Source organism: Stenella coeruleoalba (genome assembly GCF_951394435.1).
Source record: "Stenella coeruleoalba genome assembly, chromosome: 5".
In the NCBI taxonomy this organism is placed as follows: domain Eukaryota; kingdom Metazoa; phylum Chordata; class Mammalia; order Artiodactyla; family Delphinidae; genus Stenella; species Stenella coeruleoalba.
The window spans coordinates 68,987,853-69,001,842 of NC_137150.1; the positions used below are offsets into that span (position 1 = coordinate 68,987,853).

At 36.2% G+C, this 13,990-nt stretch overlaps 1 protein-coding gene across 15 annotated transcripts in view; it reads right to left on the bottom strand.

The window, feature by feature from the left end:
• The window catches only part of FGF12 (fibroblast growth factor 12), a 600,565-nt gene that overhangs the window by 220,939 nt on the left and 365,636 nt on the right, over window positions 1-13,990 (bottom strand). Inside the window, exon 1 of one of the 15 annotated variants that reach the window (XM_079922234.1) lies at window positions 11,629-11,722. The exons of the other annotated variants lie outside the window; for them this stretch is intronic. Within the exon in view, the coding sequence (XP_079778360.1) occupies window positions 11,629-11,650 (22 nt within the window). The 5' untranslated portion in view covers window positions 11,651-11,722. Of the gene's footprint in view, window positions 1-11,628; window positions 11,723-13,990 lie in introns of those variants that run through there. 15 annotated transcript variants of the gene reach the window in all.

Sequence of the window (13,990 nt, forward strand, 5' to 3'; positions counted from 1 at the left end):
ATCCTTATTTTCAATAAGTAACAAAACAGAAATGGAATAACTTTAAAGTTTGATTGTAGCTACTCTTAATTGAAGTAATTAAAAATATATAAAATATAAGTGTTTATGAAAATAAGCAAAGACAAAACAATCTAAATCAGTGTCATGGAATCTCAACTACAGAAAAGGAATTGTTATACTGGAGGGCTTCAGGAGTTATACTGCATTTTACTTAAAATATGTGAAGTTATAGAAACTGACATATATTAGATATTTTGTTTGTTTGGTTTTTGTCTAGTGAAATATAATGATATGCCAGATATTGTGCTAGATTTTGTGGGCTACAATTAGAAATCACATACTAAAAAGAATTCAATCTATAATATTATGGGAGATATATGACTTACAAATACATAATTTCAATACAGTGATAAATGGAACGATTTGGAGATAAAGGGAGTATAGAAGGAAAAACAAAATTTTTTAATTAATACCATTTGTTTCTTAAAGCCATCAAAACTTTATGTTTTTCATATATTTTACCTTTTTGAAAGCAACTTGCTATATGTTGCCAATTGTGAAATACTATAAATAAGTAGTCATTTGGAAAATATATTTTTAAAATTCAATTTTTTAAAAAAATTAAACATATGAAAAAGAAGAAAAAAATAAGTAAAAACTTTTACTCATACCTTAGGAAATATAAAGCAGTGTCAATTTTTTTCATTTATTTCCTGATACTGATGTCTGTGGTACCCAATTATTGAAAAAGGAAGTCAAAAAATAAGAAGGAAACAAAGCTAATCAAGAAAAAAATAAAAGAAGGTAATGTTATAATGAAACAGGATTGAATGGCTAACAAATGTGAAAAGACTTAATTTAACAATATCTAGTCCACAGTTTTCCCCTGAAATCTGGGACCATCTGCACTGACCATTTCCTCAAGGGGAAGGCTGGGAACCACTTACATATATTTTAATGTTATCCCTTCAGCCTGAGCACTTCCTCTCTTTTAATTGTAGGTTTTAAAAAGGCAACTGAGCATTCCTAATTCTTAGATCGATTACATAAAGTGAAAAGAAAAAGAAAACAAAACTAGATCAATTCTACTCTATTTTGATTCTAACTAAAATCGATGTTAAATCTTCACTTGACACAAGAGGTTAATAAATAGGCATTCTCTTAAAAGTGTACTAAGTAGAAGCTCCACCTTTCAAAATGCATTATTTCTATGACAGGTTAAAAACCAGGGGTGTCAAGTACAAGCTACAATTAACTACATGAGGGCAGAAAATTCAACCTAAGGAACAAATGATGAAAAATATTGTATGTCTGATTAAAATCACCATCCATAATATCTGGGCAATAAAAAGAACTACCTATACTTAAACATCATATTCTAAGGTTCTCATTTCAATTTTAAATATTTAATCTAAACCAAGATGGGTACTAGGGTAACCCAGGAATATAAAGAAAGAGTTCTCATAGGCTGACTCATAATCATTGACTTGGTTGCCTTAGTTTATGAAAAACAAATGTCCATGAGTTTTCCTTCCACAGAACACATTCAAATTGATGTTCAGATTGCAAGCTGAGTGGAAAATATCAAAATGGAGGGATGGGGGAGAGCCTTTTGTGCTGTGTACTTTCGAGTATCAATAACTGCTGAGAAATGCAGCCACAGGGTTTCCCATCTCTATTCCTTTGTTCATGCGCTTATCACCCACATTTATTCCTATTGAAATCTTTCTAATCTTCCTTGGCCTGGCTCAAATGCCACACTCAAAGTACGGGGGCTGTGGATAAATGCACTAAGAGGAAGATAAAGAGATTGACAACAAGATCTCAGGAAATCATAGCAATGTTCAGGCCATTTAAAGGTGCTTTTGTAAGCAACTGGGAAATTTTACAAAGGTTTTTATGGGGAAGTAATGTGATATTAAGGATGTTTTTTAAAAATTCTGTTCAGACTGATTAAGGATTCAGGAAAAGGAAAAGGAAAGGAAAAGGAAAAGATTAACAACATTCAGGTTAATAAATAGGTATTCTCTCAGAAGTGTATTAAGTATAAGATCCACCTTTCAAAATGCATTAGAACTGCAGGTTATGAAAAACAAACAAACAAACAAAAAAACCTAAATCTTGGCAGTGACAAGAGAGATGGAGAAAAGATAATATGGAACAAAGATTATCAGTTTACCTGATGTTAGTAACTGTACCTGATTCATCTTACTTTCCTCAGTTCCCAGAAAGTCCTCAGTTAGTGCCTGACAAATAAATGAAGTTAAAAAAAAAAAACTTTGCAGAGATCAAATCAATGAGGTTGGTGATTGGATATGACAATGAAGAGAGATGAGTCAAAGATAAGAGGGGTTCCCAACTTGGCAGACAAGAAGGTTGGCGTCAGGAAACTGCCAATATTTGCTAAGTGCATACTACCTATCATAAAGAATGTCATTCACTGAGATGGGAAACTCAAGATAAAAAGCAGACTGAGATCTGGGGGATGATAATAATTAAATTCAAGATGAAGAAGGTTGCATTTGAGTTAGCAGTGGAACCACATGGAAGTAAACAGCATGTTACTGGAAATCTGGATGAGGAACTCAGATGTCAACCTGAGTCAGAAATATACAGGAGACAGGTGAAGTCAATAAAGGTGACTTCACCCAAGGAGAAAAAACAAACTAACAACAACAACAACAAAAAATCAGGAACACCTCTATTAAGGACATCGTTCAGCAAACACTAATATTCACCAAGATAACGCTGGTCTCATGGACTCTCTGTCAACAGGTTCAAAGTCTAGCAGAAGAACAAAAACTATAAAAACAATTTGAAGAAAGTCTTATGAGTATTATGACTAGTGTATCTACAGAGGAAATGGGTGCATAAAGGAGAAGATGGAGAATTTTACCTGGGAAATAGGTCTGAACGATGAATGGGGCTTGCATGAGCACAAGGAGACCCAAAAGAGCCACTGTCTTGGGACTCATAAAATGTGCATCTCTTCATTACATTGGTGCACAGACTGTAACATTGAAATTGTGAACAAGATATGCTCAGAACTCTTAAAATTAGACACAATAAGGCCTTTGAGCATATAGCTTACATGCTGGGAGAACTACCCATGAAAGTGCCTGAATCAATTCAGATGAGGTCTAGACCAACTGGAGACTTAATTTAGAATGCAGGCAAAAACCACTTTTGAAAATCCTAAGAGTTTGGTTAACACAAAAAAATAATAAAATCCCTACTGTGAAATTATAAAGTTATTTTCTCAAAGCACATTATAAACAGCAGCTGCAAGAACAGTTAACCAAATATTACTGTGCCGAGGGATAAAATGACCTCCTAAAGCCCTCACAGAAATTCTAATCTAGACTGAGGGTATTTTGCTCTGGGTTTATCAGACCAAACCTGGATTATAATGTTGATTCCAAGCGATACCCTCTACAACGATACTGATAAATAGGAGCTTATCCAGAGGCAGGTAATCAGGTTTATCAACACACCTACTATATGTCAAGCAATTTCAGGTGCTATAAATCCTAAACGTGACCTTGTATTAGACTTCAAATTCAAGGAAAAGGCCAAACTTATTTTTCATAAAATAACATGATCAATGGTTCAAAAGATAAAACTGAATTTCCCCTATGTATATTGTCACCATACTGCATAGATAAAGAATTGGGAAAAACTAAAGAAGAAAGAAGTCAAATACCAATAATACCTATGAGAACAGATGAGATGGGTGACATACATAAATGAAAATCACAGAAATGCAAAAATCTCAGTTTAGGCAATATTTTAATTACACCCTTCTTTTCTAAATCTTATATTTTTACCACTAATGAGCATAATTAAATTTCACCAACTCTCCATAATATAAATGTGATGATTGCTAAGAGTATGTCAAGTCTGATATTCAGTAAATGTTGGTTTCTTCCTTAATTGATGAAGTCTTAGTAGAAATATATCAAAAAGGGATGTCTTAAAGTCTGTGCAATCTAAACACTTGATAATTAAGGCATGACTTTTCTCTCTACTATCATTCCTATTCCAATGGCACATCTCCACTGCTTAATTTAAAACTGGCATGGAATATGATGTTTCACATTAGCTTCTTCGGAAATCAGTCTTCAACTTGCACTCAGTATCACATAGTCCCTTTTGCTGTCCATTTTTTATTTTTACCTTCTCTTTGAGGCTGCACTAGTAAATAAATAAATATCATCTACATTAGAACAAAATCTAGTTCCACCATCTTATTAAATCCCTTCAGTGCTGAAGTCCAAATCTATGTAATAATCTATCTTGAATGCGCAGTGAAATGCAAAAACTAAAATAATACAAAGAAAATTTAGAAATACAGTCAATTTGTGTTCAATTAAATGAGTGGATCTAAGTACAAATAAAGAATATGGAGAAGAGCAATTAAACAAAAATATAGGTATTAACTTTTTGCTATTCCCTTAATATACATGTCAAGTCTTCTGGAATTTCATGTCCAACATATCATTAAGCTATTTTCTTACATCTGACATACAGATATCTTGGAATCCAACAACCTACTCCCTGTAAGAATTAACACCAAAAATACACATCAAGAATGATAAAGCTGAAAGGGATCTCAGAAACCACCTGATACAACCCCTTTATTCTGAAAATGAGGAAGCTAAGCTGAAGAGAAGAAAAAAAAGCGTCCCCAAGGTCAAAAAGTCCAATGCTATTTTTATGATACTGTTACCTTAGACTGAATCAAAGGCCTCTTTTATTCATATCTTCTTAAGAAAAAGGCTGGGTTTCAAACCCAGCAAAAGAATAAATACAGAGGACTGCAGCATACACAGAAGACTTACTTAATGTGCTATCAATAGCTTTAAGAGTAAAAGAAGAGGAAAGAAAAGCCAATGAGGTAAGAAAGAGTTGACAGAATCTTTTTCATTAGACCCAATCAATACTGTATTCCCCCATCACTTAGAGCTTCACCAAGGAAAGTGAAACCAGAGTGAATATGTTCCCTCAAGATTATTTAACAGTAAAATGGCGTGTTGGTCTCAACTGTAAATGTAAGGACCAGGCATGCATGAATTTGAAATCAATGGCAAAGGTTATTTCTCATTAACCCAATGTTAAGAAACCAAAGCCAGTCAAAATAGAAACGGGCCCTTTTCCAAACTGGCTACGCCACCCACTTCCCCTCCATTTCTGGAGCAAAGAGATAAATTAATATAAAGATGCTCTCTTTTGTAGCATTTCCATAGAAACTCCCCCTTTATAAGTAGTTACGCTGCTGAGAAAGAAGAAAGTATATACTGAGTGAAACAAGGGTGGCAACTGAGAGGTGGGTTGGGAGGAAGGGAAGATGTAAGTGCTAAGTATTTATCTAATAGCTATACACCAAATGAAAATGGATTAATGATATTTTTGTATTTTAATATTGAACAAAAGGAAATTAATATTAGCTTAAGATACTAATTCCTTTTCTTGCTCAACATTTTCACATTTGTGCAGAAATTCCCTTGAAACCTGACTAGTACTGATGCCATGAGCACACTAGTCACCAATAGAATTCATTTCATTTGGATGAGTTATTTCTGACCACCTACTATGGAGATAGCATTGAAATGATAGTGTCCTTTTCCTACATACTCCAAAGGCAGAGACAGGTACTTACGCAGTAATTATAATTACGCAGTAACTGTAAGACAAGACAGACTGAACTGCAGACGACAATACAGGTATAAAGCCAAGTGAAGGGGCAGGCAGTGATTCATTCAACCTGGAAGGATCTGACATCTGGCATAAGAGATGGGAGTTGGGCTGGACTGCCGCAGGGTGGGAAAATGTGAGGCTATGTCTGAGTAAGGGAAAGACAGGTATGGAAATTATCAGCATGCCTTGTGGGGAAACCAGCTATAAATTATGGAACTGAAATGGTCAGATGCTGTAAATGTTCTAGGTATGCAACAAGCCTGGGGTTGGCTAGAGCACTGTGGGAGGAGAGGTAGAGAAAGAACCTTGATTATGCAGCATATTCATGTTGATAATATATATAATCAAACAGCATGCTCTCAGCCAGGTCTTGAGCCCACGTGTATTTTTGAAAGACAAATTGTAGTGAATTTTTTAAAATTAAGAAATTATTATTTTTCTTGAAATTTAGACATTACAGGAGAAACTGTCCAGAAGAACACAGCAAAACTACAACTTGGAACGCAGTAATACAAATCTGGCCAGAGTTAACAAAATTATAGCTTGCCCTACAGGAAAAGAACAGGTACTTCTTCATTATTGCCATATCCCATTCCCAAGCACATGACAAAACAGCTATTCAATAGGTGTCTGACAATATAACTTGACTATAGATATTTAAAAGCAACTACCCACATTTAAATTGCTCAAAACAAAGAAGCAGATGGATAATCTTGCTACCATCAGTGGGCAATGCCCCACAGGAGACAGCTATGGTGTAGCAGTAAGGCACAGGCTTATGTTTATAGGTTTAGTCTCTGTGTTTGCTCTGCCTTTCATAGTTATATGACCTAATTTACCCCTTCAGAGGCTCACTCCCCTCCCCCATAAGGTGGGTGATTGTAATGAGCGCTGATGTTTTCTAATGCAAACCCAGTAACACTTTAAATCACATACCCCACTAGGTGGATCTCCCAAGGCTGATGTCACAGTTACTCATTCTCAAGTGCAGACGTGTAATAGCATGAGACAAAAGCTTCAGACTGAATGTGCTTGCATAACATGATAAAGAGAACAGGCAGGACTGTGCTTTAGGTGAAAGTAACGGGAGTCAAGGATCCTCCACCTTCAGGTTTCCAACCAAAATGGTGATCCCATTAGCAGAATCATGAGTGGAATTCGAACTCAAGAAGCTATATAGTAACCCAGAAATGCAGCCCAGCAAAACCTCAAAGAAGGGAATTATGTGGAAACACTAGGAAAAGCATGATTTCAAAGTGCATTTCCTTCCTCGTGCTGCTTTTCTCATGACCTGTAGGTGGAGAGGGAGGAGAGGCAGACCTCTCAGGATACCAGAACTTCAAGATGCTACCAACTATTGATACTTTCCTGAGCAAAAGCTACAGAGGAGAAGGGCCCTGGGGCCTATCAGAAGACAGGTTCAGCAAGGAGGCAAACAGGAACCCTCTCCACCATTCTGAAGGGAAAGTAAATTTCCAGTCTCTCAGAGCGCTATCCCACAAGAAGACTGCAGAGGAAACCTGGGTTTCTATCAACATGACTTCCTTTCTAGAATTCTGATCTTCAGAATCATCACCTCATTTGCCACTTATGTTTAACTTCATGGCTACACGCTGGTTACAAAAATCCTCTGCAGTCCTCCCTGAAGCAATAAAGCATGACAATAACTGCTTTAACTCTATCATGAGAAACTTGGGCTTCCTTGGAATTTGAGATCCTGCTTTTTTTTCATCATTTTTTTTATTAATTACAGACACTGACCAAACTTTTCTTTTCTAGCTTCTTTAGGTGAATTTAGGTGGCTATCCTGTCTTAAAGTCTTCTCCCCAGCATAATATTACATTTGGTATGGATAATATAATAATATGTGGACAGCTCAGCTAGAGCTAGTTATCTAAAAACAGAATCTGACACTTATTCTACTCAGGCAATTTGACTACAGATTCCTACTTTTGGTACCTATTTAAATTTTGCCCCCATTTTTAATTATTTGAGGAGTATTATCTGATTCTAGGGCACTGTGAAGGTGACCTGGGTCATCTTTTGAATTCCCAAAATTAAAACATTAAAGTCACCAGTAACAATAAAAAACTACATCTTCTGGAAATTTTTATTTTTTCTTTTTATAATAATTTATACAAGCTTACAGACTTTCTCTCCTGAATCTCATTCACACTTCGCTTTAATCCCCCTTTTTACCTTAGGTTTAAAAAATGTCTAAAATGCTGCAGTACACTGGATTTAACTCCTAACTTTTAAGGCCTAAATTGGAGTCAAAAGGAATAAAGACTGATATTTTAGGCAAAGAGATGTTTCATAGCACATTTCAGGTAATTAAACCATGGGATGTAGTTAGGAATGTTCTAAACAGCACACTAGGAAAAGAATTTTAATATTTCCTGTGTAAATAGGAAACAGGGAGCAGATGAGTATTTCATGTCACGGGTCATGGTCATGAGTGTTCCTCCTGGGACGAGGGGAGCTATTTAATGACTTTTCAAGCTAAAAAGGCTCTTAGATATCCTTTAATATAGTACCACTGTTTTGCAAAGAAAGACACTGAGGCCCATTTCCAGTGCTGGCAGAGTGAAAAGAAAAGTCAACTAGGAAAAACAAACTTGAATTCAAACCCAGAATTTACTTCTCACTAGTCTCGTGAACTTGAGAAGCCCCAGGCTTGCTATACCTCAGCATCCTTATGTGAGAACTGGAGATACTAACTCCAGAATCCCTTTTCCTTTGAGGCTTACTGTAAGGGTAAGTTTCAAGGAGTCGGTGTGTCATTTACTCATTTATTTAACAGTGATCAAAGAACTGCAGTGACACAGGCAAGATGCTAGTGCTGAGAATCTAGCAATGAACATGTCACGGTCCCATCCTTAGGAGCTCACATGCTGGTCAGGAAGATGAGGCACATAAACATACCATATAATGTGGCTCAGGTTTTGGACACCATTAAACACTGGAAAGACTCAACAATAAGCAAAAGGAAGCGACCATCGTTATAATTAAAATTAGTGTGGACAGTTTCTAGGCCTCATAAATGTATTCTAAAGGCATTAACGAATAAAATAATTATTCTTTGTTTCAAGGTCACAAGGTATGAAGTGATGGGACTTGAACAGGTTGGTTGTTCTCAACCTTGGCTGCATATCAGAATCTCCTTGGAGGTTCAAAACAAACAAACAAGCAAAACCGATAACTGATGTCTGGGCCCCAGAATAGATACAAGAAATCAGATTTTCTGGTTGTGTGGCATTAGCACATTATAAAAGCTCCCAGGTGATTTCATTTTCAGCTAGGCTGAGAACCACTGGCCTGTATAATATCTAAGCTCTAACGTTTCGTGATTTGACTACTGATTTATTTGTCCCATGTCATTCTTTTCTAGGAAACTAGGTCTGGTCTTAGACCTTAGGGTTTCTCTAAGGACCTCTGAAAAGTCAATAAGAAAAGGCTGTACACACTTAAATTCCAGTGAAGAGGCATTAACAGAAGTATGATTAGAAGCAGGGAGTCTGGGGGTGTATAAGTACCACAAACTAATCAAATGACTAACAACAGGTGGACAAATAAGGACATTACAAAGTTTGTCTTGTCAAAGGCACTTAATTATGCAAAAACCACTGGACTTGGCCCAAACTCATGTATGAAATCCACCTAGGTGCCACACATACAAAAGCCATATTCAGAATATACTCACAACTAAACTAGGTCAAGTACCTTTAGAATTTTGTTAGACATGAAATATTTTGTTTCAATTTTAAAGGACTAGAAAAACTATTAAGGTTTTCTACTTTCCTCAATATTTTTCTCTGCCTAAAATACATTTGCTTATTGGATTACCCTTGCAAGGTAGTAGCCATAAATCAATGGAGGAGAAGTTCCCTATAGAGTTCACAGTAAGGTAGACAGCCTTACACAGAGGGGTATTTAGGATCTTCATCATATTGTAAAACTATTAACCAATAAATAATAATACCATTATTATTTATATTATAAATAAATTTATATAAATAAATATATTTATATAAATTTATATAAATAAATTTATATTATAATACCAATAAATAATACCATTACCCAATTTTTCACCTTAGCATTCCGCAGTGTTTCGTAGTTTGGGAATGATAAGTATTATCTGACGCACACCAACCCTGCTTCTCCCCTAGTTGTTCTCCATCTCAGCAAAGGCACCACTCACTATTGAATTGTTTAGGCAGGATTCATCCAGGCACCTTATGCTCTCTTGACCCATACCTGCCTATTATCAGGCTCAGGTCATTCTACCTCCACCTACTCTTTTCACACCCATGACCACTGCCATAATGTTTTGTGTTAACATCACCTATACCTAGACTAGTGGTTCTCAAACTTTTGGCTCTCAGGACACTTTTGCAGTCCTAAAAATGACTGAATACCCCAAAGAGCTTTTGTTTATGTGGCCTATATCTTTCAATATTTACCATGTTTAGAAATTACAACAAATTTTTTCAAATATTTATTAAAAATAATAAGCCCATCAAATGTTAATATAAATAGGTGGTTTAATGAAACCTAACTATATTTTCCAAAACAAACAAAATGAGTGAACAAATAGTTTATGTGTTTTCCAACGTCTTTAATGTCTGCCTTAATACAAATCAGCTGGGTTCTCAAATCTGTCTCTGCATTTAATCTCCTGTGAGATGTTGTGGCTTTAGTGTCTAAAGATAACCTGGCCTTACACGGATACATGGTTTAAAAGGGAGGAAAATTTTAATAGCCTTTTCAGATGATTGTGGATATATCTTCTAGTCTCTGGAAAATTCCATTGGACACTTGTGACAGAACGAGTGAAAAAAGATGAATAATTAGTATTATTAGGAAATATCATTATGAAAATAGTTTTAATCTTGTGGACCCACTGAAAGGTCTCCAAGGAGCTTCCAGGGCCTGCGTACCACACTTTGAGAACTGCTGGCCCAGACTGCTGCCCTGGCCTCCTTATGATTCCTTAGCTTCCACTCTGGCTCCCCTACAATCCACTCTCCTCTCCAAAGCCAGAGTGTGCATTTAAATATGCAAGTCACATTATATCACCACCTACTTCTGACCCTCTTTGGACCCTAGATTAAAATATGCAATCTCTCTGAGGGTCTCCAAGGCCCTGCACACCTCAGCCCTGCCAAGCTTTCCAACATCACCTGGACCCCTTGCTCCTGTCACTCCAGTTACACTTCAACTTCTTCAAAAGCACCGAACTCCCTCTCACCTCAGTCTCATGCAAGCTATTCTCCTCTGCCTTGAACATCCTTCTATCCTTTTCTGCCTGCCTCACCCTTCAGAACTCAGCCTACATAATTCTTCCTCAGAGAGATGTTTCCTGAACAAATGCTAGAGATAGTATTTTCATTTTACAGATCAGCAAACTGAGGCTCAAAGTATTAAGAAACTTGCCTAATGTTCTCACAAATAATATCTCCAGAATTTGGATTCAGATCCCACACCAACGTCCATGAACTTAATCACTCTGCTACACAGTCGCTTAAACAGTAACTGTAAAAAAATTTTTAAATTAAAAAAAAATTTTTTTTGTAAAGGCTAAATCCTACAGGGCTCTCCTGACCTTGTTATTAACCTCTTTGCTTTTGAAAACATCTGAAGCAGTTGTTTATGTTTATAGTCAAGAAAGTCTTCCCCTCTGGATCGCAGTCTCCCAGTGGGTCCTTAGGTGTCCCAGGTGGCACCCCTGACATCTCCGAGGCTCCCGCATGCAGAGAGGGACATCCCAGCCAGGAGCCTGGGAACAGCACGTGACGACACAGCCACAGGACTGCTTCTGCAGCACCGGCCTGCAGACCTCCAGCAGCCTTCCCACTTCACTCCTCCTCACTAGAGATCCTCCCTGGGGGCTCCAGCTCATACCCAGAACAAAGTAACATGACCCACCACATTTCCTTGAACTCTTCATCGGATTCCCCCCAACTGGAGTGTCCCAGCTTCAAATCACATTGAGTTCTTCAGATTCAGCCTCCTTAGCTCGAGGTGGTGGGAGATAAAGAAAGATGATCCGCAGGGTGCGGGCTGGGGTTTCTGAAACAGTTTAGCCACTTCCTGACTCCATAAACCTGAACAAGTCTGTCTGCTACTTTGAAGCTTAGTTCTCTTATTTCAAAGATAGGGCTAACTATGTCAGTGGATCGCTATGAAGAATAAAAGGGGCAGAAGTTGTGAAGAAACTCCGTAAATCCTGAAGTTATACAGTCAAGGAAGTTATCGTTAAAAGTTACTATCACATATGATTAATTTAGAGACATTTTGCATCTAAGGCCCCTCCCTCTCACAGATGCTTAGAAAGTGGCCTCAGAACCAGAGCCCTTTATTTTTTTTTAACTTTTTATCTTTTTAATTAATTTTTATTGGAGTATAGTTGCTGTACAATGTTGTGTTCGTTTCTGCTGTACAGCAAAGTGAATCAGCTGTATGTATTCATATTAATATATCCCCTCTTTTTTGGATTTCCTTCCCATTTAGGTCACCACAGAGTACTGAGTAGAGTTCTCTGTGTTTTACAGTAGGTTCTCATTAGTTATCTATTTTATATATATTAGTGTATACATGTCAATCCCAGTCTCCCAATTCACCACACCACCACCCTGCCCCGGTATCCATACGTCATTCTCTAGGTCTGTGTCTCTATGTCTGTCAGAGCCCTTTAGATGTGCTGCATTTCTCTTTGGACAACAAGTAAAGCTCTGTAGCTTGATGGGTAAGCCATCAGATAGAATCCAAAATGTAGTATATTAACTTGGTCTCCTATGTATAATGAGACTGTTTATGAGAGTTCTCATAAAATCTATAATAATTCTAGAAAGAAGTCATAGCGAATATACATTATGACAAAGTACTCAAGAAAGAGACAAGAAAAGACTAATTACTATTAACAAACTTTTCAAACCAAATCAATACTGTAATATCTATGTAAAACTATGCTCTCAACAAGACTAAAAGCAATAGTTTTTGACTAGTAAGCCCAGTACTTTCTTTAAAATAGAATTATATGAGACAAAGCTTTAGTTTCTAAAGATCTTCTAAAATATTCCTATTGCTTCCTCAAATACAGACTGTCTCATTTCCTGCAAATTGTTTTTCTAAGTCTGTTCAAGAATATCAACTTCATTAAAACTTTAAAGACTTAATCCTGAGTTACGGCTTGATGAGATCTCTGTGGGATGAAAGAAATCAAGAGATCACAGTACCTGCTATTTTAAAACGATCTTACAACAGAAACATCATTTGTGGATGAGAATGCACTGCTGTAGAGAAAACAGGATTAAAAAAACACATACAAAATATCAGTTTAAACCCTAGGGTGGGTTTCTAAAGAGAAAAGCCTGGGTTTTTTTTTAACAAGACATTAAGCCAAATATCATTTAATGAGGCTGATTTTGTAGTTCAGATATGAGTCATACTTTTAAAGGAGAAAATACAATAAGACTACTTGCTATAAATGTAAAGTATCACCTGTCATGTGAATGTATTCTTGATCTATATATTGACCAGAATTATTTCAATTTATAAAAATCTAATTTATATTCCATAAATTACATGGTCAAGCATTTCTCCTTTTTTTGTCAGTTTTCTTCTTGAAGTTTCTATTTTCTGTGATGCTTCCTTCATCAACATCAAAGGATATATTTGATAGTAAAATTTGGAATGAGTATGCTATTAGATACTATACATCTACCAAAACAAGTCAGAAAAATACTAAAATATTTTGAGTAACCTCAGTTTTTATAACAGAAACAAGGACTCAGAAACAAGCAGAAACAGGGACTCAGAAAAATGACAAATGAAAATCAACAAAATTTAGTAAAATTATAATCACTTCTTTGATTTATTTTATCCAGTCGGTATAAATATACCACATCATGCTTTAAGAGGGAGGTAATATAAAACCAAAAACTTAAGTTATGAAAAACATCTAATGTTTTTTAGGTGAGGAATTTTCCTGATTACTTCTGATTTTTTAATGCTCTGGTTTGAGGGAAGGAATTAAATTATATAGAAAAATAATAAAATCACAAAATCACTTTAAATACACAGATTTAGGCTTATCTAACTACTCTGTACTTTCCAGAGAGGCTCTCATTTGAAAACTCAAAGAGTGATACGAATGACCTCCAAGGTTCCTGGCTGCTCCAACATTCAAAGATTCTATAAACACCTTTCCCTTCCTGATGGTGAATGCTATCCATTTCCTGCAGCAACTCCTGAGTCAAAACATAAATAATTCTGGGGTCAGTCATTT